This window comes from Heterodontus francisci, chromosome X (assembly GCF_036365525.1).
Source record: "Heterodontus francisci isolate sHetFra1 chromosome X, sHetFra1.hap1, whole genome shotgun sequence".
NCBI lineage: Eukaryota > Metazoa > Chordata > Chondrichthyes > Heterodontiformes > Heterodontidae > Heterodontus > Heterodontus francisci.
In genome coordinates, this window is record NC_090421.1 from 5031709 (window position 1) to 5058148 (window position 26440).

General features: G+C 43.0%; 1 protein-coding gene across 6 annotated transcripts; it reads right to left on the bottom strand.

Moving 5' to 3' along the window:
* mcrs1 (microspherule protein 1) lies at positions 1-26347 on the bottom strand. Of its 6 annotated transcripts, XM_068025013.1 has the most exons (16): positions 26183-26347; positions 22453-22599; positions 19210-19360; positions 16531-16669; positions 14495-14641; positions 12088-12197; positions 10572-10680; positions 9618-9756; positions 8383-8458; positions 7186-7214; positions 4191-4283; positions 3281-3363; positions 2585-2672; positions 1116-1243; positions 415-523; positions 1-319 (listed from the first exon to the last, which is right to left on the bottom strand). In XM_068025013.1, the coding sequence occupies exons 2-15, from the start codon at positions 22517-22519 to the stop codon at positions 437-439; spliced, it is 1446 nt and encodes a 481-aa protein (XP_067881114.1). In that variant the 5' UTR covers positions 22520-22599; positions 26183-26347; the 3' UTR covers positions 1-319; positions 415-436. The 6 variants fall into 6 exon arrangements, with proteins under 6 accessions (XP_067881114.1, XP_067881116.1, XP_067881115.1 ...); XM_068025015.1 differs by having other exon boundaries at positions 1-523; positions 26229-26346; XM_068025014.1 differs by having other exon boundaries at positions 1-523; positions 26187-26346.
* Positions 26348-26440: the final 93 nt, after the last annotated feature.

The following is a 26440-nucleotide window of genomic DNA, read 5'->3' on the forward strand; positions in this document are numbered from 1 at the left end:
TTAGTGTGAATTAATATTCCATGGTTTAATTCTATTAAATAACATTCATTAGAAACTTACAGAAAATCGTGACAGAACACGGGAATAGATTTCTGTGTAAATGATAAAGGACATTCTAGCTGGAGTCATCTCCCAGGTGTGTCATCTACAATTGTGAAAATGTCAGGCTCATGCTTTCTTCATTCGTCCTTTCCTATTAAGCTCCATTTTTCATTTGGTTGGTCCATGCACAGCTACAGCAACACCTTTCAAGGCATAGCTATTGACAGATATACATCAGTAATAGCAGATGGCTCTGGTCCTGTGTTTGTTGATCCTTCTAAAATTAGATAGAACAGTTTTTAGTCAAAAGATCAGGAGGCTTATGAATCCCTGGCCACCGACAAGGATGCCTCAATCATTATTTTCAGTCACCATTTGATGTTTGCTTTCCCTCTCACTGCTGGTTCATCTTGGCAGCCTCAGCCCTGATCAGTGCAATCAGATCCTGGTTAATTAAAAACACAAAACGAAGGCCAGCAATCTACAAAGAGGGAAGAAAACAAAAAGAATTACTCAAATAATTTCATGGGTTTTTGTGCTAGAAATTTAAACACAAAACCTATATCCCAGTCCATCTACAATCTACACAATTAGTTAATCTCTTCTCTCAAGATAACCAATTCTCTTTCTATCCATTACCTGCCCACAGAGCTTTGTGGCATCAGCAAATTGATCACTATTACACCCCGTTCCACATCATTCACAGATATTTTGAATAGCAAGGGTCCCACAAAAGACACATTGCAATGGTACTGGCTACTTTTCTATCCAGACAGAGCATTCTCCTATAATCTCCCCCTTGCCTTCAGTTACTAAGCCAGCTCACAAACCATCTTTATCTATTCTGGGAACCTTAGCCTTTCTTACTAATCTCACCTAAAGAACTTCATCAAAACCCTTTTGAAAATCCAAGTGTACTGCCTCAACTGGATTATCCATGCCCATGAGTGGCTACCTCAACTTACATTGAGGCTCAATTGTATTTGCGGCTTTTGTGATCACTGGAATCATTGGAAGTGCTTCTTTACACCAAATATGTGCCATGACCTTCACAACATCTCAGACACACTTACTTCGACAACGGAATTGTTGTTCAATTTCCATTTATTTCCATTCAGTACTGGCCTGCCATCGATGTAGATGGGACGTCGGCCTTCATTAGCAATGAAGAAGTCTCCATTGTTCTTCAGTTTTATTATACCTTGAAGACAGACAAAATTAATTTCTTTCAAAAGCAAATATCATTTCTCCAGTTATTTGATCCCACAAAAGGCAACGATTCCAGTAATAATTAGAACCTCTCTGCAGTCACGTCTATTTTATAGCTACAGATTCCTATTTGCTCCTATTCAGCTGCTGTTCCACATTAGAACAGGGACAACCTATCCAACAAATCCAGACAGCTACAACACAATAGGGCAGCGCAGTTCTTAGCACCACAGCCTCACAGCTCCAGCGACCTGGGTTCAATTCTGGGTACTGCCTGTGCGGAGTTTGCAAGTTCTCCCTGTGACCGAGTGGGTTTTCGCCAGGTGCTCCAGTTTCCTCCCACAGCCAAAGACTTGCAGGTTGATAGGTAAATTGGCCATTGTAAATTGCCCCTAGTGTAGGTAGGTGGTAGGAGAATGGTGGGAATGTGGTAGGAATATGGGATTAATGTGGGATTAGTATAAATGGGTGGTTGATGGTCGGCACAGACTCGGTGGGCTGAAGGGCCTGTTTCAGTGCTGTATCTCTAAAATAAAAAAAAATAAAAAAAAGAGCATAAACTCACCTCCAAGAAAAGCCAAGTTTAAATAACAAATGTCCAATGATGTTTGTATTTCTTAGAGAATTCTGCTAGCCTTACTTGGTTCCCTCTTTCAAAAAGAAAATCACTCGGAGAGGAGGCATGGAGAGGGAGCGGGATTAATAGGATAGGTCTAACAAAGGACTGGCAAAGGCACAATGAGCCAAATGGGTTCTCTCTAAGCTGTATCATTCTTGGATTCCATACCTGCATTCACATCTTGGTGCTCAATGAGCGCAGGCAGTGTCGCAGGTAACCTGAACTGGAAGGGATATATTTTGTGGATGTCGGGCGGCAAAAAATTATTTTTGAAAAATGCATTGTTGATCACTGTAAAGCAATTGGTTCAAAATTCTTGCTCTCTGCTCACACTAAGTGAAATGCATATACATATAAATACATAATTATACATTTATAATTCAGACAAGAGGACAATAATCATAGTCTAATGTAGAATGCAATTCAAATTGAGGGGAAAAAACTGACTGCTCCAAGATTGCCATTTGAAACCTTTTTGCTCCAGTTGTTAACCAAGGTTCAAAAGAATATAACATGCAGGGAATTCTGCCAATAGACTTCCCTGACTCACTGCACTCGCATGACATTTAGTCACAAAGCAGTATTGACAGTGATTGTAGCCCAGCGGTCCACTGCCCAGATTCCCAGGGTGGCCAGGCAACAGCATCGCTGTATATGGCAGCCTGAAGCCAAAAGTAAAGAATCAGTAATATAGAAGAACTTGGTCATCATTACCTTGCCTTCTGGAGATTTTCCATGCTGGTCCTTCTAGAGAGAGGTCAACATCAATCTGATTATCTTTTGTGGCTCTACCCAATGTGATCTGTTTTGAGAAGAAAGAGACAAGCATATTTGTTAAATGGGGAGGAGAGACTACATTCAGAGGGGACCATTTTAGAACAAAAAATTCTGGACTTAGCGGGATCAAAAAATGAAGTCACCTTTTCAAGTCCTTAAAACTTCAGCATTTTTACGATTTTTCCCCATTACAGAATTCTTCACATAACCCAAATAACTGATCATAACCCAGCAGTAGCACAGAATTAGTAACACAGGAGGTTGTGTTCAAATTGCAGCATTACAACATTGAACTTGAATTCCACAAATTGAGTAATGACCATAAAAGCTACACCCGTGCCTTTATTAAAAAGGTGCTGTATAAATGCAAGTTCCAATATACTTTATGTTGATTTCTCCACGATTCCTCCGTCTGCTACTCCAGGTATGCATTTCAAGATCTTTAATGGAGGAGCTCAGCGTATGAAGAGGTGGATACTCTGCCTATCTGACATGGACAGTTCTAATGAAGGGTCCTGCTCAAAATTTGTTGGACACTTGCAGTTTTTAAAAAGTCCCTGTACCTTTAGAACTGAAACAAAAAAACCAGCACAACCTACAATCATCTACATATCAAAGAAAATACTGCCTTACCTCTCGAGACCTCATCAAGTATCGAACCATTCTGCCTCGTAAAACAGCAAGAGTCTGGTTATCAAAGTCAGGAGAGCTGATACCTTAAGGAGATAAAAAAATTGGATCATTGAATAAATTTAGGCCTTTTCTGGAAGGAATATTACCTTTATAAAAACAACATCGATTTTTCAATGTCCCTTTCAAGACACGGTCTCAAAGTGTTTGGGAACTATCGTTCTTTGAGGAAGAGAAGTTGAGAATCATAGTTGAATTTTATCATGATGATGCATTTTGATATAATCACACTGCTGTAAACAAAAAAAAAAGTTGCCAAATACGTATCCAAGGCAATACTACTTTAAACAATTTTTTTTTTTAAAGTCTGGAAAATTTCTTAATATTTTGCCATCATAAAACTGCCCAGTAACCTGATCACTGAATTTGAAATCAGATAATTTTCCATGGGTTTGAGTTCCACTCCAGAAATGGTTCTTTCTTGTGACTTCCTGCACCAACTCCAGGATGTCAGGGCTGTGGCCGCCACCTTCTACAAATGAATGTTGCAAACCAGTCAATCAGTGAAGGGGAATCATGGCATTCTACCATTCACTGTTACAGCCTGTTTGAGTGCCAAGACGCTGCTCCACTGTGCCAATCCTGGTGGGACACTCTCAAAAACATGATGCTGCAAAACAGATTTTGCGTATTGGGATTTGGGACTAAAGTTACATAAATATTCTGAATTGAAATGTCTAAAATCATAAACAATCCTTACAATTCAAATGTGATCTTTTTATGGAGTGACTATGCTTTTAGTTCAGGCTGCAGTACCCTCAGTAAGATTTTATTGCAGGCCATGATATGCCCAAAAAACATATGGTTTAGTAATGCCTATGGGACTCTGTTTAGTCACTGTTTGCTCCTTCACCTGTGACACTGTCAACTAGAACCTGCCACTTTGGAAGCTCCTGTTCCAGCTGCCGAATCTCTCGCTTCTGACGCCGGTCTGCCAGAGTGAGCTCTGGAATAAAAGCATAAGCAAAAAAATAAAAGTAAAAATGGTCAGAGCAACTTGCTACAGGATAGGTTTTCAGGCAAACATCTAAATTGGCTAATTTGTTTGCTGCACAATGAGGGGTTGGGGGAGCAAGAAGATGCTGGATCAGCATTTAAAGAAATGCCAGTAGGCATTTTAATCTGCGTGGGGTAAATAAATCCTCCTCATATTATGCATCAAAACAAGCAGACCACAAGATGGATACAGATGAGAAGAGTCATTTGGCCCTCCATCCAGACAGAACCCCTGCATTACAGCAAACAATCTCTGAAATAATTCCAGGGCATTTGCTTCCCTGCCCAGGAGTCCACTCTATATATTAAATCATAGAATGTTTACGGCACAGAAAGAGGCCACTTGGCCCATCGTGTCTGCGCCAGCCGAAATACGAGCCACCCAGTCTAATCCCACCTTCCAGCATTTTGTCTGTAGCCCTGCAGGTTACAGCACCTTTTAAATGAGTTGAGGGTTTCTGCCTCCACTATCCTTTCAGGCAGTCAGTTCCAGATCCCCACCAACCTCTGGGTGAAAAACTTTTTCCTCATCTCCCCTCTAAACTTTCTACCAATCACTTTAAATCTATGCCCCCTAGTCACTGATCTCTCTGCCAAGGTGAATAGACCCTTCACCTCCACTCTATCCAGGCCCCTCACAATTTTGTACATTTCAATCAGATCTCCCCTCAGCCTCTTCTGTTCCAAGGAGAACAATCCCAGCCTATCCAATCTTTCCTCATAGCTGCATTTTTCCAATCCCGACAACATCCTCGTAAATCTCCTCTGTACCCTCTCCAGTGCAATTACATCCTTTCTGTAATGAGGTGACCAGAACTGTACACAGTACTCAAGCTGTGGCCTAACCAATGATTTATACAGTTCCAGCATAACCTCCCTGCTCTTGTATTCTATACCTCGGCTAATAAAGGAAAGGATTCCATATGCCTTCTTAACCACCTTATCGACCTGTCCTACTACCTTCAGGGATCTGTGGACATTCACCCCAAGGTCCCTCACTTCCTCTACACTTTTCAGTATTTTCTCATTAATCATGTATTCCTTTGCCTTGTTTGACTTCCCCAAATGCATCACCTCACACTTCTCAAAGTTGAATTTCATTTGCCACTTTTCTGCCCACCTGAGCAGTCCATAGATATCTTCCTGCAGCCTACAGCTATCCTCCTCACTATCTACCACACGGCCAATCTTTGTGTCGTCTGCAAACTTCTTGATCATGCCCCCTACATTTACATCCAAATCGTTAATATATACCACAAAAAGCAGGGTATTCGGTACTGAGCCCTACAGAACACCACTGGAAACAGCCCTCCAGTCACAAAAACACCCATCAACACCCTTTGGTAATCCACCTTGCTACATTTCCCAGTATCCCATGGGCTTTCCTTTTTAAACCAGTCTGCGATGTGGGACTTTTTCAAAAGCTTTGCTATAATCCATGTAGACCACATCAACTGCACTACCCTCATCAATCTTCCTTGTTACTTCTTCAAAAAATTCGATCAAGTTGGTCAGACAAGATCTTCCCTTAACAAATCCATGCTATGCTTGATTAATCTGTGCCCTTTTAAGTGACAGTTTATCCTGTCTCTCAGAATTGATTCAGTCTGCAAGAACTTATGAGTCATAGAGCCCAGAAAGAGGCCCTTCGGCCCATTGTGTCCGTGCAGGTCATCAAGCACCTAACTATTCTAATCCCATTTTCCAGCACTTGTCCCACAGTCTTGTATGCTATGGCGTTTCAAGTGCTCATCCAAATACTTCTTAAATGTTGTGAGGATTCCTGCCTCTACCACCCCTTCAGGCAGTGTGTTCCAGATTCCAACCACCCTCTGGGTGAAAAAATGTTTCCTCAAATCCCCTCTAAACCTCCTGCTCCTTACCTTAAATCTATGCCCCCTGGTTATTGACACTTAAGGGAAAAAGTTTCTTCCTATCTACCCTATCTATGCCCCTCGTAATTTTGTATACTTCAATCAGGTTCCCCCTCAGCCTTCTCTGCTCTAAGGAAAACAACCCTAGCCTATCCAGTCTCTCTTCGTAGCTGAAATGCTCCAGCCCAGGCAACATCCTGGCAAATCTCCTCTGCACCCTCTCCAGAGTAATCACATTCTTCCTATAGTGTGGCGACCAGAACTGTACACAGTACTCCAGCTGTGACCTAACTAGCATTTTGTACAGCAACTTGCTCTTATATTCTATGCCTCGGTTAATAAAGGCAAGTATCCCATATGCCTTCTTAACCACCTTATCTACCTGTGCTGCTGTCTTCAGTGATCAATGGACAAGTACGCCAACTTCACAACATCAGTTCTACATTTGCTTCTTGGATACCTTCAATAACAAATGAAATGTATAAAACCAAACATTCACCAGAACACACTATTGCCATGGCTCCCAAAATATTGGTGCTGTATGAAGACATTAAAGCTCCCATGAATACCTAACCCCTGCTGCTAGACATCAATTACACTCTCCAGTTCAACTACTGATATCTAGGAGATGTAATGAGATGCTGTGGATTATATGGTAGCGCCATCTTTCACAGCTGCACTTTAAACCACACAGAGCAGCACAATAACAACCTCAGACTACTATGGGAACATTTCTCAGGATAAAGGAAAAACAGCACATGGCAATATGAAATACTCGCAAAACATTAAATAGTTGAACTCAAGGTTGGATGAGTTAACGAGAAAATCCTGTGACAAGCACCTTTCTAAAACAGGGTGCAATAAAGACCTGGAAGAGACACTGACGTATCAGGAACATTGACCTCCTTGTGGACTCTCCCTGTAATTAGCTTTAACAGCAAACATTTCATCACAGCAAACTGAAATCTGGCAACCTACCATGTTCCAGGACATCATCTCTTGTTTCTCTGCGAAAGGAATTAAAACAAAAAGTGTTACACAGCATTCCACTAGAGAAAAGATTCCACCCCATATACTTCATGACCAGATTCATGCCCCCACCCTGAAGTTACTGACTCATTCTCAAGTAGTTCCACGGGCTCTCATGTTGCTGCAGTACCTCACTCAAGTCCTTTCCTTGTGTGCAACACTATGAGTATAAGGAGCTTATTTAGCCATTTTCACAGGGGTGGTGGAGAGAAGGGTCAGAGGATTACCACAGTGTTGTCCGATCATGTCCTTGTGCAAGAACTGCACTTTGCAGCAGAGCATTCAGGAACAAGCACCTTGGTTGAGTTTCCCTTCCCTAGCGCAAGGACACCAGTAGCAGTAGTCCATTCACTCCAGTTTAGATCAATTAACTCATCACTGACTGGAAACACCTCAGATACATATCAAAAAAATCACTGGGGGAGCCAAGAATTGAGTTATCTGGAATGCTCTCCAATGCAATTTCTGAAATGGCCCAATTCAGATTTATCAATGTCTGTCCAGTTTGGATCAATTTGAACTTCAACTGACAAACTGTGGCCAATTCAGGTAAAATGCAGCCTCAGATTTATGAAGAAAGGTGCTGTTAATTATATAAAGCTAAATTAGCACTAAAGAAAGTCAGGGCAGGAATCCTGACCACATTCACCTCCAGTTCGCCAGAAACCATGATGATGATACGTATGTGACGGTAATAACTGAATGTCTGGCAGAAACGTTTTACTGGTATAACAAGTTTCAACCCACAGATTGCCAATAGCCAACAGCATGCAGTAAAGCTCCCTCTGCCACAGGATAAAATGTCTTCATCCAAACCTCAAAAAACATAGCATAACAATGAAAACTTGCCCATCACATAACTAAGATTCACCAGTTTAATGTGTTTTGTGCAAACACACACCAGGAACTGGGTTGAGACTCATCCTGTATTAGGCCCTCACACCCAAAGAGAAAACATTCTTACAGCAATCTGTGCTGGATTCAAGGTCCCAGACTTGCAAAGATAACATCCTGCCTCTTGGTGTTATTTCATTGTTGAAGAATTAAGAGGCCATTTAGACAGGAATATAAAATGGACGGGGGGGGGGGGGGGGAAAAGAAAATCACATTCAGTTTCCCAATGTATATAAATCTTCAAACTCTTACTTGAGTTTGCTGTCATCTATCATGTCTTCAGCATCAGAAAAATTCAGAACTTGATCTCCTTTAGGTAATGGTTGAACTAGAAAGAAAAAGAGTAAAGAACCCAGTCAGGAAAAATCAGTAAAGTCACCCTGCCATGTAAAATGGTGGGGGGGGGGGGGGGGAGGGATAACATGGTTTGGGTGACCATTCCAGAGTGCGGGGCTGAAACAGCTAAATGCCCCGTGGCCGAAGACAGAGGGAAAGAAATGCCTATAACCTTCTTCATCCCAGACCATGGAATAACTCTGGCTCCAGGTCTCGTCGCTGCTTTTTACCGAAGGTAGACACATGCTTGCAGGTGAATTATACTCAATTTCTCCTGTGGCTTTTTCTTCACCCTTTCCTTTCCCCTTCACATCAAGGTGCCTCACCCAGCAGACCAAGTGAACAGCAATATTCGCTCCCAGACTTAAATGATACCCAGCCCTTTGACACATCAATAATGGTGCGATTAGGATGTGGTTCTCTGCTTTGTTGGGCCAGACTGGCCTTTTTTAAATATAACAAAAAATGAAATTTTCAGCTCTCGAAGGCACAGACTCTCACTAGGTGACAGGCGAAGGTCGCCCTCTGGTACTTCACTCAATGCATTCTTCAGATGCAACTCATACCTGCCAGCACTCACTATCTAGGTGAGCCTGGACGGCAAGTGTCAGCAGGTTTTTGAGAAAAAAAATTGTAAGGGGTGGGGACATCAGAGCAATGCCTGATCCTGTCCTCAGCCAACATCCACTGTCTAGCAAGGTTCACAGCAATCAGGTCCTGGGTGATTTTGCTGCCCTGGTCGAGATCAGGTGACTTAGCACAAATCTGAGACTTCCTGATTTGTACAACTCAGTAGAGAAGCATAGGGACAGGAGGAGACCGTTCAGCTCCTCGCACCTGTTCCAACATTCAATTAGATCCTGTCTGATCTTCCACAGGGAAGAGTCCGTGTACTCACTGAGAGAAGCTCACTAACATTTGACTTATCTGGTTTAACCAATCTACATCTCATCACCACATCACATGGCAACAGGCACCTAGGTTTTCCACAATCACCTATGCCACCCCAGGCTCAAACGTGTATATACCAGGGATAATTTAATGAAAAAGTGGCCCTCATTGGGAAGTCACTTCAACATCCAAGGGTATGCAGAAAGCGACGGATCAATGGCTATTCTCCGCTCAGCAGCAACACAGCCACATGCTTTTACCCGTTTGATCTTCTAAGAGGTAGTACTGCTTCATCAGCTGCCAATGAACCTGCAGAGATTTGGCAGTGCGTGACTGATAGAAAACATTTGGATGTTTGTTCAGTAACTCCTGAAAGGTGTCCAGCGTGGGCTGACTGGTCTGTGGATGGAACAGAAAAGAGGGAAGGTAAACAATGGTGGAAGGTTCCGTCAGCATCGCCCCATCAGAAGGTCGAGACCTCCAGGCCAAGATGTGTAAAACTTCCATCTCCCAAACCGAAGAAAGATGCCTAGTTTATTTAGGGGTCAGCTCCAATTCAATTCCAAGTCTATTGAAATTGAGCACAGATAGGTTAGGATTTTATTTAAATGTTTTATTACAACATTAGGAAGTAATTAGGAAGTATTAGGAAGTCACATTAAATGTTTCATTAATGCACACATTTTCTTCCCTCTTGTGAAGGCACTAAGGTTTGCTGAAGAACAGCTCCATCCAGTGCTCCATTCTAAAGGCCATTTTTCACATGTGAGCAGAAACAATGCCACGAGGCACTTTGACCATTGAGGCCATCATAACTTAAGCCCCATCCAATGTTTGTCGACAAGAACTCTCCAAAAGCAATTATTGGATAGTAGTCAGGAACAGGGACTTTAGTTGACTTCTCCCCTATTGTTAGGGCAGAGAATAATGCAGTGCCCCAACAGTTGGCCTGGCTGAACTCAACAGAACTGGAATCGAATCAGGACCCCTCAACACATTTGTGGCACACTCTTCATTGTGTGCATTATTCTGTATATAATATAGTCCACTTCAAATCTTGGGCTGGTACCAATTTGATCCTCAAAATAAGCAATTGCATTTAACAATCTATTCTCTCTTCCCCACACCTCCCCACCCCCTCCAAAGTCCAGTTCTGAAAAGATAATTCAAATCAGACTGTATTTTATCCCTATGGAATATACTGCATAGATTACCGATCCAATCTTTGCCAATTGTTGCTCCTCTGCCTTGCTGTAAAGAGCTTTGGCCTGAATTGCTGCAATTGCTTCAGGATGAAGCTGTCTCATCGCCTGACAAGCCAGTCTGAAAGAACAAACAGCTATTAAGAGATTTGGGTTAGCATGAACTTAAGACCGAGTCAAGAGATAGATGGAGAGGAAAGAGTTAACGGCAGTTGTGAAATCCAGAAGCTCTGCTGACATTGAGCAAAGCTTTGAGCAATTTGAACACATCTGAACCATACAATAATCTTCAAATTACTGGGCGATTCACGATTGCACTCGAATAAATAGAACTGATTTTTTTTTTCATTTACTCTTTCATGGGATGTGGGTGTCACTGGCAAGACCAACATTTGTTGCCCATCCCTAATTGCCCTTGACAACTGAGTGGCTTGCTAGGCCATTTCAGAGGGCAACTAAGAGTCAACCACATTGCAGCAGGTCTGGAATTACAAGTAGGCCAGACCAGGTAAGGACGGCAGATTTCCTTCCCTAAAGGACATTAGTGAACCAGATGAGTTTTTACAACAATTGGCACCATTCCTGAGAATAGTTTATTCCAGATTTTAATTAACTAATTGAACTTAAATTCCACCAACTGCCATGGTGGGATTTGAAACCATGTCCCCACTAAATTAGCCTGGACCTCTGGATTACTAGTCCAGTGACATTACCACTACGCCACCATCTCTGTTAATGATAATCATGAATTGTCCTTCATGACTGTAATGATCTGAAATCACAACAATTATACCAAAGACAGATTTGTTTTAAATGCCAGTTCATCATTAGGTGAGAAAGTACACAGGCGTATAAACATGCGGTATCAAAATTTGCCACATGCTAATTCACCCGATTGGACACAACCCTGCCCACATGCCAGCAGCAACAGGATGTAGAAAACAGGCCAGTAACTTGCCTTGTCAGTATAACTGGTGCTTGGCACTGGGGAAGAGAAGGAAGGAAGAGGAAGAACAGTACAGGATAAGAAGGAAGAAAAATAAAAATGGCCAAAGTTAAACTTAAAAGAGGGGATAAGGTGGCTTAAACACCGGCCTTCCATCTCTAACCTGAAATTAAAGCCAGTCCAGTTGATGGGATAAGCAACATCTCTATCTGCTGGCTGTAAGGGTGCATCATGGATTGAGTTTGAGCCACAGGCCAAGCCCACCACAGAAAACCGCCCTGATCTCAGTACAAATTGCCATATTATTCAGGCAAAAATGTCACTCTGGTGCAATAGGGGGTGCGCTTCTGATGTTGAAGCAAAGAGAGAACTCTGCTCCACATCTAACTGTGTTATACACAATGCCAACACTGGATACCCAAAATGGAAAATGTTCCATTCCTCAGCACCAACTCCCCATGCCTTGACAAGCAGAACATTCAGATTCATTATAAAGAAAAAGGGCAGGAGTAGTGGATTATCATCACATGGTCTTCTAATGCAGCTCAACAGGTTTTTGTTTTCCACAGTCACTTCACTTACTTGGATATAACAGGATCATACAGCAGTGCGTACCACCGCTCCTGGATCTCCCGCAATGTGAAACGACAGCTGAATTTCACTCCAAGGTGCACTGCAGTCAAATCATTTGTCTGTAATTCAAAAATGCAACGTCATATCATAATCATTTACTGTAAAATTTTATGTAAAGATACCACCAGCTGGCAGGCTGCCAACATTATCAATTATTAGATATATGCATGCTCTACAATAGCAACACAGCATAATCCAGTGAGTTTTCAGTTGCAGAACATTACCATTCCAGCTACATAAGACACGAGGCAGTTACCTTTTTTGTCTTTCTCTGCACTCTGTTCCTCTCACACTGCACCCCACCCCCCCCAACCCACATCCCAACACAATCTTTATCACTTCTCTCCTGAAGGTGGTGACTCATGCTGGGGTATGGCTCCCCAGGTGCTCCCAAATCCCCAGAACCTCACCCATGTAGCTGTTCATTGTGTTTACCCAGGCAGTGTCAGCACTATTCAAATGATCCCAGCTGAGAGATTCTCCCCTTACCCACCGTCCCCCTTCTCACATGTACCTTTTCCAAGGATCACACGACAGTGAACAGGAGGAGGAACCTTGATCCCCTCCCTAGCTCAAGGAATAAGTACAGTTAGAAAGGAGAAAATTAGTGGGCCAATTCACTACAGTTTCAGTAAACTGTAACAAGTGCAATGGAGGTTTCATTCAGATTTATGCCAATGCGCAACCCACAAGCTACAATTTACATGAAACAACAGTTTAATTTGTGGGCATACCAAAGCATACTTACTGTTTAAACATATCTCACCTACACACTAGAGAAAATCCCGAACTAAACAATTATTGCTTCGCAACCAGACTGCCTACATTGAACAACCAGATCAGGCCCTGCAGACTAGGCTTAGAATTGGAGAATCAATCACATCTTCCACAACATTGCAAAGTGCCATGCACCTTAGTCCATGAATATTCATTTCTCTGTTCTGACTCATTCTAACTTTACAAAAGATCATTTTTTGGTATAAAAGTTGATTTTTCTTCCTCTTGATTCATTGTTTCCTTCAGTCTTCCTCTTCTACTTTCAACTTCACCCAATTTCCCTTTTAACTCTTCCTCTCAGTCTCACATCACTACTCCACAATTGAAGCAACGCTGTAGCACCACCTAGTTACAAGAATCAGGTACTACAAGAGAATTGAATGAATGGCTGAAATTCAAAAGAATATTTTCTGCTTGTCCAGTTTTGCCTCCTTATATAAATAAATAAAGATGTAACAATGCAATCATCCAGTTAAAGAAGTGGTGGTTGCAATGGAATACAGGACGATTAACGAGGTAGGTTGTAGGAGAAGCCGATTAAAGAAAAATATTAGCACCATTTCACATCAAAATATCTTGAAGTGAATTACTTTTTGGACTGTTATGTAGGCACAGCAAATCACTTTTGTAGATCACAAAGCAACTTAGACAACAGGTCTGGAATTGAAAAGGGTTTTTAAAAAAAAACACAAATGGTAGCGTAGTGGTAATGTTGCTGGACTATTAATCCAGAGGCCCAGGCTAATGCCTTGGGGGACACAGGTTCAAATCCCACCACAGCAGCTGGTGGAATTTAAATTCAATTAATTCATTAAAATCTGGCTTGAAAGCCAGTCTCCGGCATCGATTGTCAAAAAAACCCATCTGGCTCACTTTGCCCATAAGGGAAGGAAAAGGAAATCTGCCGCCCTTACCAGACCCACAGCAATCTGGTCGACTCTGAACTACCCTCTGAAATGGCCTAGCAAGCTACTCAGTTATCAAGGGCAATTAGGATGGGCAACAAATGCTGGCCTTACCAGCAGCGCCCACATCCCATGAAAGAATATAAAAGATCTAAAAGCTCCAAGCTCCTAGAAACCAGCTCAAGTAGTACTGGCAGAGAGGCGAGATACAAAATAGGGGGGGAAAATGGGATAAAGCAAAGATGACTTTATGCGGTATTACATTTATTTCCAGGTATCAAACAATACAAATGAACATGTAGAATTTACACTGGATTGGACAGAGTAATTGCTTCCCATTGAAGAACAAGTTCTGAAAAAAGGTCATTGACCTGAAACACTAGCTCTGTTTCTCTCTCCACGGACGCTGCCTGACCTGCTGAGTGTTTCTAGCATTTCCTGTTTTTTTATTTCTGATTTGCAGCATATGAAGTATTTTGGTTGTGTTTTAGGATTAGTTAGGTCCTAGGTTACATTCAGAGGATGACCCACGGGATGCCGCAAGTAAATGAAAAGCAGATAAAAGGTTCTAAATTTCTGAGAATACAGCTTCCATTATGTACAGTACAAAGAGAAAGGCTACTTTGATCCAATATTTGTAAAACTCAGATCTCTCCCCGCACCCTCCACTTTACCTGCAAGACTGCATTTATTAACAACAAGTCATCTGTTGGTTTCCATCGTCCAAGATCCTTTGTGACTTGAAGCGGCTGCTTGCTTTTCTTCAGCCGCTTGGCGATATTGCTGGGGGCTGATGGCACGGTGGTGGATTTTGATATCTGCTAGAAGAAACACAGGTTTGTATTAAATGCTAACCAAACATATAGCCTGGACAGGATATTTCTACAACTCAGTACTTGAACAACCTATTCCTACACAAACAATTTAGTTACCAGATTAAAGTTTTCATCTAACATATAGGTTTTGTGATAAAATTCAGAGAATACACCATATTTCAGTGGGTAAGGAACGGGATATATAAATGTTAAAAATGAAACCTAAAATGACAGAAGTTTGAAATACAAAAACAAAAAAATGCTGGAAACGTTCAGCAGGTCAGCCAACATCTGAGAGGAAAGAAGTTTACCCAGAACATCATTTGAACTGGCAGCCAATGGGTTTAAGCAACCTACACAGTACGTTGTAAAAAGCTAGAAAAGGGTATAGAAAATGTTGGGCACTACAAAGGCCATCTCAGTCAGGCATTACCTCTTTCCACCTTTTTACACAGAATTACAGAACTTTACAGCATAGAAGCAGGCTATTTTAATATCTATTTACAGTCTATTAAAGCCAATAGCTTCCTCACTGAAAACAGTTCCCATGTTTGAACACTTGACCTCTACATACCTCCCATTTTTTGGTCCATTTTATAAAGAAGCATTTCCAGCCTGATCCCGTCAGTTCTGATAAAGGGTTGCACCCAAAGTGCTGATTTATTTTAATATTAGTTTGTGGAATGTGGGCGTCGCTGGCTAGTATTTATTGCCCATCTCTAATTGCCCTTGCTAGGCCATTTCAGAGGGCATTTAAGTGTCAACCACATTGCTGAGAGTCTGGAGTCACATGTACACCAGACCAAGTAAGGACGGCAGATTTCCTTCCCTAAAGGACATTAGTGAACCAGATGGGTTTTTGCAACAATTGACTAGTTTTTTTAAAATTCCAGATTTATTAATTGAATTCAAAGTTCACCATCTGCTGTGGTGGGATTCAAACCCATGTTCCCAGAGCACTAGCCTGGGCTTCTGAATTACTAGTCCAGTGACATTACCACTACACCACCACCTCCCCATTAGTTGAACAGTGAACTGTTGTAAACTTCTACTGTTAAAGCACCATTTATCTCATGTTGACACCCAATCCCAATGTACCTAGACTCTGCACATCAGTCATCAAGCTAGTTCTCATCACAAGAGAAAGGCTACTGCATAATTTAACTTCTACAGGATCCAACATAGATTTCAGTGTCAGCCTCCTTTGATTCATCAGTTAATGCGTGATCATTGACCTGAGCAGTGAGTGCTGTGAATTGCAGCATGGAGCTGCAATGCAGAGGACTTTCTCAATGGATAGATTGGAGAATGGCCGAAGGCAGTACCACAACAGACTTTGGGAGTAAAGGTCTGTGACTGATTCCAGTTCAACTGCTTCACACTCCAACTCCACTGCTAGAAACCACATATAGAGGCAGCACTATTCAGTATTTATTCACTGCGCCACTCTATTTTGAGCAAAACAGTCCAATGGAAACACCTCACAGCAAGCAAAACCTTCTTTACGTTGCAGAGCTGTGGAATGGGACTGACTACAGAGAGCCAGCATAGACTCGATGAGCAGAATGGCCTATTCTGTGCCGTAATGACCAAACAGTAACATATATAGCGGAATGAGCCCCTCAGAAATTTCGAAAACGCTAGTCCCATTAACCAACTGTCTAAACTGTGCAGATAAAAAGGAAAACACTACAGAAGGCGGAAACCTGAATTAAGAACCAAAAGGGCTAGAACTGGAACTACGTAGCAGGTCCATCGGCTTCTAACAAAGGGAAAAGACAGGCCAACAAAAACTCTCTAACCAAACATTAATCTGCCCTTTTCGTTTTTCCAAATGTTAATCTGCTGTGTATTTCTAGTATTGTGCTTTCTTTGTATGTTTGTATCGTATTTACTTTTCTCTTCTCGTTGGATGATGGTTCACTGCCAGAGTATCGCCCAGGTTCCATCACTGTTGGGCCCTTTGCCCGAGTGGAAGATTTAGCCAGACTGCTCTCAACTAGCTCATCGTCAAACTTCTTGCGTTTTATGGATCTGAAAAAAAGTAACAATGCAAGAATAGTCAGTCAGTGGTACAAAAGAAAATGACAGAACAACGTGGCACTATAGGAAGAGGAAGCCCGGCCTAGCTGCCCCAGATGCAACAGAGATTAAAATCTGAACAATTGTCAAAGGAAGAAATTATTCCCAACTTAAAATTCTAGGTATGGCAATCTCAGTAATGCGCTGGCCAACAGCACACTCACTTCAACTCAGATCAGAGTTTGAATCCAGTCCAAACTGATGGTGTGAAGGTACTCTCTTTGATAACATGGAAACAGAAAGATTTAGGGCACAGAAGGAGGCCATTCAACACGATGTCTGAGCTGGACTGCAATATGAAACGAGTTTGAGGCAGTCTCACCCCAATCCCAAGAGCATGAATCCACAGCACAAAACTGCTCACAATTTGATAATGACAAAACCCACTCAACAAGCAGTCACAAGAACGGCAGATACTGGGAAGGGAACACTGGTGAGGGAGGGTGGCCTTCTGAGTTTAGGGATTAAAACACATTTATTGGGCAGGATAGAGAACACTTTCTGCTTATGTTAGAAATGTCTTGAACATTCTTAGTGTCAACACTGGGTGCTAAACAATATTGTACTTCAATGCCCAGCACAGACATCCCTTAGCCTGAAGTGAACTGGTCATTTTTTTAAAAATAAACTCAGTATAAAGTTGAAACTTTATCCCCCGCCCCCCATATGAGGTCACATCTCCACCTCACACAAATGACCGGCCCATAATTTTACACCTAAGGCACCAATCAACACTTGAAGCCAGTTCGTATTCCCCCCAGGGGAAAATTTCCATATTGTCTCACTTTCTTGGTATTTGATCATGGGGTCAAGATTTACGATAAAAGATCTAAATGCAAACCCACTTGCGCTGAGATCATTTGCCGTAAGTGATGACGAGAGCCCCCTTGAGGGCTCAGTATGATCCTATTCTGTGTGATGCTGTAGACCCAGGTTCAATTTGTGGCTTGAGCTGGAATAGCTGATCTCGGGGCAATTTGAAGGGTGCTACATTTGGGCAATGTTATTGAAATAGGTATTGGTAGGGGGGTTGAAAGGGGAAGAGAAATGTAACCACTCCAAATTGCGATCCTTTTGACCTCAACTGCATACACGAACAGTGAATGCGAACAGAACCGGAATTTGTTGCGATGCCCCTTACGGTCAAGCAATCCAATAACACTCGCTGCCCAGGTACATTCGTGAAGAACAGTTACTTGAGTGAGGTACCAGAGGGCTGCTAACACCTCTGGAACCATATGCAAGTACAAATAACCATGCTCAATGGAGAGGAGAATAGGGGGGAAACAAATGATGGTGAGCAATGTTTAAAACAAAGTAAAACAAGCACTGAAATGATCCCATCTAAACAAGCCACAAAGCCTCAATTGTGGCCATCCATTAGACTCCTCCCCTCATCCTGCACAACAACAAACATGTGAATCCCAAGACCGGGGCCGTAAATGTACAACATCTGTATTCCCTCAATAATTTTTTTGTGTGGTCGATTAAATTTTAGTGAACATTAACATTATAAGTTATGAACTTTAACGAATCACAACTTTATAAAAGGTGAATGTAAATGTCACTTAAATTGGAGTTAAGTCACAAGTGGTGCAGCACAATGTGCCAGAAGGTCCGAGCTGTAGGGTGACAGTTGCCACTGTCAGAGAATTGACTAGCACCAGCGAAAGAAAGACTGGAGAGGAAGAGACTATTCCTTCTTTCCTTCCCCACCCAACAAGTAGCCTGGAAAGTTCATGAACAACAGAGAGGCCTGGGAGGAGGTCACACAACAAGGGAAGATCCAAAGGGGAGAAAATAAAAAATAATTCTCCTATCATTTCATCAACTCCATTTACTCAGCCAAATGTGCATGGAAATATGGGGGATAGAGAGGGAAGAACACCTAGCAACAAGCTTTCAAACTGAGCAGTGGACAGAGCTTCCAAGAGTTTGAAACTGTTGACAAATTCTCATAAGTTAAATCCCCAATAAACATCACTGTTTACAGTGTGCAGACCCTGTTCAGATGAACCTGGCTAGTCCTGTCCATAAAGACTCACTGGTATATTATGGATCCTAGTTTGATACTCCACTTATACTACGAAAATGGCAAATGCTCTGTCGCAGACACTTCTATAGCATAAGCAAGGTCATGTACACACCCCACTAAGTGCAGAACATCATTGCCCAAGGTGGCTTCACTTCCCTGCCTTTGGGAAGTGAAATGCAACCGAGAGCAAACATAAATGGCCATCACTGCGACCACGGGCCACTGCCAAACTTCGACTGAGACTTGGAAGCGACTGCATGTACACAATCTCATTTCTTTCCCAGCACCAGTACTCAGAATTCCACCCCACAGCATAAATAGAATTCAGAGCATTGGGTGAGGGGCAATACAAGCTGAGGAACTGTTGGAGTAGAAGTGGCACTGTAATATAAATAACATGCAAGTAAAAGAGCGCATGGGTGAGCTGAAGAGGCAGAGCATTCCACCCCTGCGTTACCTGGATGAGCTTCTGCGTTTGGGAAGTAGGCTGAAAGCTTGAGTTGCGGTGCGTTTCTGTGCCGAGGGGGATTGGTCCCCATCAGATCTCCCCACAGGCCCTGTCGACATAAGCCTTGACCCAATAGCACCCAGTGTACACTGCTGATCAGCTTCATAAAAGGAAAGAGAGAGCACCGCTTATTATTTCAAGTAAAAACATACAAGTTTTACCATCTACGTGATCTCATATACAGCTCGGCAGCAAGATTGAATTATTCACTTAAATGCTGCGACTCTACGCGACTTCTGTATTGTTCTAAAGTACGCACTATTTACTCTGATTGTAGTCAAGCCGGTTAACTGGAAGTGACTCTGGCCTTTCATTTGAGAGCTTTGTTTTGTCAAACCTCTTCCACCTTATCGCCTGGAAGTTGACTATTGCTGGGGTATAGTTCAATAGGCACCACATGTCCACTATTATCTCGTCCCAAGTGGCCTTTATTTGCATGAGCCATGACAGCAAGTGTCAGTGGGTTATTTGACTGCAGGATGAGTCTGGTCCCAATAATTACCATCAAGCCCGATCACATCCTTCACTGTCTTCCAGCAGCAGGGCTCAAGTGAATGCAAATCCTGACAGTTTTTATTCCCTAGTCAAGGGGCACCAATTGTAGCACCCCTACTGACACCCAAGCTGAGGCTGAATCTGGGACTGGCTGGTGAATTGCATTTTTTGGGAGGGGAGCAGTCAAAAGGGATCACAGAAATGGATAACTTATTTCAAGAAAAGAACAAAAACTGCAACAAACCCAGAAGAATAGCTTCAAACATTTGAAAAAGACAATATTCCATTTTAATTAAAAGCACATCCAAAATAGCAGAAGAAAGTCTTTGCTAAATTAGCGAGAATGCCCAAATAAAATCATGTCGAAAGCATACAGCAGAAAATTGATTAATATCCCGTTACATCCAATGCAAATCCTGAAGGGACTACTTGGGTAAAAAAAGACTGCAGCTCCTGTTGGCCACACAATTCCCACAAACCCCATTTACTGAGCCAATAGAAGAAACATTTGCTACAACCCTTGAATAACTCATTCCACTGCATTAGAGAAAGCTTAACATTGGAGCGGTGGCAAGCAGAGGCCACGTATGGCCCAAAGGTAAGCAAAAAAAAAACTAGAACTCAAATTATCCAGGTCTCTCTGTCACATATCTGCCAGAGAAGTTTCTTCCTCCCACTCTCCCTCCCTGCCCCCTCAACATTTCTGAAAGCACCAGGCATCATCATCTTTCTCACCCAAAAGGTCGCACGTCATGAGAGCCAAAGCGTGAGTAATAAGCTACATAAAAAAAATAATAGGAGCAGGAATAGGCCATCTAGCTCCTCGAGCCTGCTCCACCATTCAATAAGATCATGGCGGGTCTTCTCCCTCAACTCCACTTTCCATCCCTATCCCCATATCCCTCGATTCCCTTAGTACCCAAAAGTCTATCAATCTCAGTCTTGAATATACTCAACGACTGAGCATCCACATTCTCTGGGGTCGAGAATTCCAAAGATTCACAACCCTCTGAGTGAAGATATTTCTCTTCATTTCAGCCCTAAATGTCTGACCCCTTGTTTTAGACTCTCCAGCCAGGGGAAGCAGCCTTTCAGAATCGACCCTGTCAAGCCCTCTAGGAATTTTATATGTTACAATGAGATCACCTCTCATTCTTCTAAACTCCAGAGAGTATCGGCCCATTCTACTTAATCTCTGCTCATCTCCAACTTTCCAGCAGGGGTTCACTGGATTGCAATCAAGAGCAGGAACCCTGGCTCATTTCTTTCTACTCCCTAACTCAAGAGATGCTGAGGACAACTGTCATTCCACCCACCATTGCCTAATCCGAGATCAGCTAACTCAGCATAAAGGAAGGGTCAACACTGGGACGTTCCTGGATTGCTAGGTTCAGTTCGCAGCAGACAGATACGTTCTTACCCTGAACCATCAGGCAGGGCCCTTGAGTGGACAGTTATGGATTAGCATTAGCAGAAGCTGGCTCCCTCTCAGTCTGAGGGGAAAACTACTACTTTTGAGGTCCATACAACTAAAATATGGGGTGGGGGGGGGGGGAGGGGGCAGAAATGGCAGTCTTCTATAATGCATACAGGAACATATTTGTTGGACTTCAACAGCATGCAACTGTGAAATTCATTCTCAGTTCAGATCGTCACTTGATTATCTCATTTGCTACATCCTTCACTCATCTATCCATAATTGCACATGCAATCATAGTGCAGCTGGAGCTGGGAAAGAGACGTATATGTATAGGCCTTGGAAAGGGCGCAGAAGAGATTTGCTAGAATGATACCAGGGCTGAGGGAATTCAGTTATTTGGAAAGACTGGGAGAAGCCGGGATTGTTCTCCTTAAAACAGATAGATAGAGGTGTTCAAAATCATGAATGGTTTTGATGGAGTAAATAAGTGGCAGAAGGGTCAGTAACTCAAGGACACAGATTTTCAGACGATTGGCAAAAGAACCAGAGACAACATGAAGAAACTTTTTTTTTAAAAAGTAAACACAGCTAGTTGTGGTCTGGAACGCGCTGCCTGAAAGGGTGGTGGAAGCAGATTCAATAGTAACTTTCAAAAGAGAATTGTATAAATACTCGAAGGGAAAAAATTTACAGGGCTGGGGGGAAAAATGCAGAGGACTGGGATTAATTGAATAGCTCTTTCAAAGAACTGACACAGGCATGATGGGCTGAATGACCTCCATCTGTGCTGTATGATTCTATATGCTGGAGCTACATAGATGGCAAAATTAAATGGATCATGTATTACTTAACTGAAGTAGTGAACAACCAAAATGGCAACTACTATAACCTACATCAGGGGCATCCAAGCTATTTGTCTCCATTAACCGCTTCAGTGCTCATGGAGTCTCTGGGCTGTGTATAAAGTTTAAATCCATGTTCCCATTAATGTGCAGATAGCTCATGTTGTTAATACCAACAGATCTGAGTGTTCTGATTTAGGAGTTATCCACCAATGAGGCAGCAGTGCTAAAACTAGTCCTTTCCAAACCTGCTGGTCCACAAAATTCAAACAGGGCAAAGCAGCAGAGTAAGAAGTTATAAACAATGGACCAAATTACCAGGGATCAGGGGTTGAATGTGCGCCATAGTTTGGACACCCCCGAGCTACATCAATGTTTCGACAGACTAATATAGCTCCCCCACCCCCCACAATCAAGCACCAGAGTATACAATACCTTTGTCTAAACTTCTTCCCTCCAGAAGAGAGCTATTCTGACTAGCCGAAGCAGAATTGCTCATCATCTGTAGCAGCGTGAAACAATCGAAGTCACAGTACGAGGCTTTCCATGCAAAACTGTCTCATTGATCAAAAGCTTATAGATCTGTAAAACAAATTTTTTTTAAATCTTAAAAATCACTGACTCCAGCAAGTCACATTCCTTCACTTTCCCTTCCATTTTGGAGTTCTGTCTGGCTTGACTTTTTGTCCTACCCTTTCAAACCCCCGACTAAAATAACCTGTATTATATACAGCACTTTAACACCCCCCACCCCCAGCATTTTATACTTCAGCTACACTACAGATACCAGTCGCAAGCAGCAGATTGGAGTTATATTCTTAATTGTACTCTGCACTAGACTGAATCTAGTGAGAAGGAGCTCTGTGTAGCTGTGCTTGGACACCTCTGCAGAGCTGCTCCCCACCAGACATCTAATTTTTAACGGAGTGTCTCCTGACAACACAGAGCATGCACATAGTGGTCGCCGATGTCATCAGTGTGTCCAAACATTTGCCAGCTTGCCAGTATGAATCCGCGCATGCGCACACCGACGTCACCACACAATGACGTCCGAGCGTCGCCTCATCCCTTAATGGCAGCAATCACCGCCTCCACTACCCACAGTACCCCGCTTCAGCCACTGCCTACCCTCGGCCACTCGCTCCCGGCCTTGCTGCTTCCACCCCCCACCCCCCCCCATCAGCTGTTTGCTCCCAGCCTCGCGCTTCCCCCACCCTCCCATCCGCGGACTGCTCGGTCTCAGCGCTTCAGCCGCCTGTTCCCCGCTTCCCACCCCGGCCAATCGCTCCCTGCTGCCCGGAGAAGTGGCGGTGAACAAGTGGCTAAGGGTGCAACGAGCAGCCGAGGGGTGACAGGGCAACGCGAGGAGCAAATGGCCAAGAGGGCGAAGCAGCGAGGCCGGGAGCGAGCGGGCGGAGGAGGCAGTGGGGAGCAAGCAGCGAGGTGAGGAGCGAGCAGCCAAGAGGGGAGCGAGTGGCCAAAGTGGCGAAGAAGCGGCAAAGAGAAGTGATGATGGCAGGAGGGAACAGGGTACTGTTGGGGGTGGGATGGAGGTGGCGATCGCAGCCATTGAGGGGGTTTGGGTTTGTGTTTAATTCGTTTTTTGTGTCAAATTGAGCAGTGCCATCTTTATTACTGGCAGCTGCCTGAGACGTTGCAATCGATGAGGCTGCATTTGTGCATGTGCCAGTACTGCGCCACCTAATGGTTGCGTTGTCAACAGACACAGCCAATTTTTAAATGGTAGGTCAGAATGGCCAGGAGTCCCCATTTTAACAATATTGAAAAAATAAAGAAAATTCCCCAAGAGGCAGAATTGTCCAGAAGTGCCTAGGTTTTGCAAAGGATTGAAATTGCACTGCACCCAGTGCAAACTATAAACAGTACGTGGCCATGTGCTAGAAGTCAACTTATCCCTCCCAACCTCAGCATGCACAGGACTCTGACCTTTAATCTGACTCTAGAAATGTACTGCACCTTTACAATCCACTAGAGGTTATTAAATCCATTAGATTCCCCTTTTGTGAAAGTAGCTGGTGTATCTGAATTCTTGACCTCTACCCGTTCTCACTCCTGTGTACATGTCAATCCCAGAAGCATCCTTTCTCCAGCTTCAGCAGGTCAGTTCTGTAATGGTAACATCTCTTTCGCGATCAGATGCCGATTCACTAGCCCTTGGTTTTTTCTTACAGGACAGCAATTTGCTTGAAGTTGTTTAATAAAATTGTTCTTTCACAAATGAGAAAGACCTGGAATTCCCAAGTAAAGCAAATCTGGGGGAAATTTTTTTGTTCTAGCTAGCTTGGTGGCTGAGGTTACTCATTTTACAATTTGGTCACTGAGCCCATACAAATGGCTATGGTCCAGTTTGCTGAAAACCTAAGGGCAATGGCTCGTGTAGAGCATAAACCTGTTGGGCTGCCTGGCCTATTTGTAAAGGCTATGGAATTCTATGTGAAAGGGCTGAATTTAATAGCAGCGATGGATACTTATAAAATCTAAATGCACATCTTGGGAGTTGTTTTACTAGATTTGTTCAGATTCACCTTTTGCTTAGGTGATGCAACGCTTCACTTAGTGCTAGTAGGTCATATGTAAAATGCTATTTCAGAAGAATGAGAAATTCATTTCCAAGTTTCACTCATGATGGTGCAGGTCATTAGACTGTAAACAGAGCAATTTTAAAACATAGGAAACCTTCTGTTTTGATGCAAGACAAATGAAAGTCACTGTTGTTTATTCTGCTCGCATGTCCATATATTCCCCCTCCTGAAGGCGACATGGTAAGGTATGGCTCCCTGAACACTAGCTTCCCTCAACAGTACTCTGACTTGCCTCCAAGTCAAAAGGAGGGAGGCTCAAGGGTCACTCTAGGACTTCAACACCTGGGCCAAAGACGAGCAGCCTGACAACACAGAAGCAGCAGCGGGGTCAAGAGAGGTGAGACAGAAGTAGACCTAGGTATGGTCAGTGTACACGTGGAACATGACCCCAGGAGAAAGACGAGATCATGGATAAATCCTTGCTGGACACTTGAAGGAACGGTGTAAGGACTGAAAGAGAAGCCATTGCTGCAGATGCTCTGGCTCCGATCAGATAGGTCAGAGGAAAACCAAGAGAGGGCAGGCCCTCCAAGCTGGACAATGGAAAGATGCTAGTTTGGTCAACTGCCTCAAAGACTGCAGCAAATTAAGGAGGATGGCAAAGAATAATTCCCCCATAGTAGTTATCACAGTTTGTGATTTTGGTTCAGCCTGTTTGAGGGGAGTGGGGCATGTGGAAACCCAATTTGGAGACACTCTGGTCTGCTAATTTAAGAACCTGGTTAAATCTAACATCAGGAAAGCACCAGGATCACATCATGCTCCCAGAGAAACAGCTGAACAGGAGAACATAATTTTTGTTTTTGACCCAAACACATTGTCTACTTTATGCATCAACTATATAGGACTACTATCTAGCTCACCACCAATACATCACTATTAAAAACAACTGTAGTGATTCAAGCAGCATTACTGTCACTCAAGGCAACACACATCTTTAAATTCAGCCAAAAATTGTAAAATTATTGCTGGAACAACAACACAAACCAGTCAGGTTACTTCATTCAGCACAATAATTTACAGCCAAGAACAGACTCAAACCTTAAGTTCACCTGAGTGTTCCATTAGTTCATTGGGTAAATTCACATGTTGCTGTGGCACTGAGCCACAAAACAGAAAGATCTCAAGTGTGATCTTTGGTCAGTGGTGGGGTGCCAGAATTAACAATATTTCTGGGCTAGGCAGAGGGGGAAAGTCAGCCAAGGGTTCCTAACCTTAATGACTACCAAGTGATCTCTTCTGGAAATTTCATGGGTGCAGACTTTGAGAGAGATCAGTCCTGCCTGCAGTGCCTCTCACAGTCAGACTCACAAGAAAAACAGCCTCTGTTCGAGAAATTACAATACAGGACTCACAACCTTGGGGAGTGGGGAAGAAGGAGAAAGTGAGATTCATTACTGTACATTTAAAGCGGACACGGACCTTGAAAGTTACTTAAAGACATAACAAACATCTAAACAGATCAGACAGCACCAAAGCCGCCGCTCGCTTCCATCACGACCACTCCCTGAGCGCACAAAAATCACGAACACTGCCCATTTAATCCCACAAATAAAACTCACCCACTTCCCAACAAACTCGCAGTTTATTCATTTATTCAACTCCCACCTCCTGTCGCTCCATGTAGGCCCCAAGCTAACTGCAGCCGCCGTCCACAAACCCTTCCGGGTTAGATCGCCCCGCGTTACTGCAATTTTAAGCTTAATAATTGCTTTCGATTTTACATATGTTCATCTACTGACAGGCACATTCAATAGTTTAAATGATTTGTAAAGTTATTAAAATCTTAACCCCAAGAAGTACAGTTAAGACGTATCATT

Excerpts from the sequence above, each read along its gene's own strand:
- mcrs1 (XM_068025013.1), bottom strand. The coding sequence starts at position 22,519 with ATGATGAGCAATTCTGCTTCGGCTAGTCAGAATAGCTCTCTTCTGGAG. Across the intron at positions 12,198-14,494 it reads TAATAAATGCAGTCTTGCAG|ACAAATGATTTGACTGCAGT; the intron begins GTAAAGTGGAGG and ends TTTGAATTACAG. Across the intron at positions 2,673-3,280 it reads ACTTGATGAGGTCTCGAGAG|ATCACATTGGGTAGAGCCAC; the intron begins GTAAGGCAGTAT and ends TTCTCAAAACAG.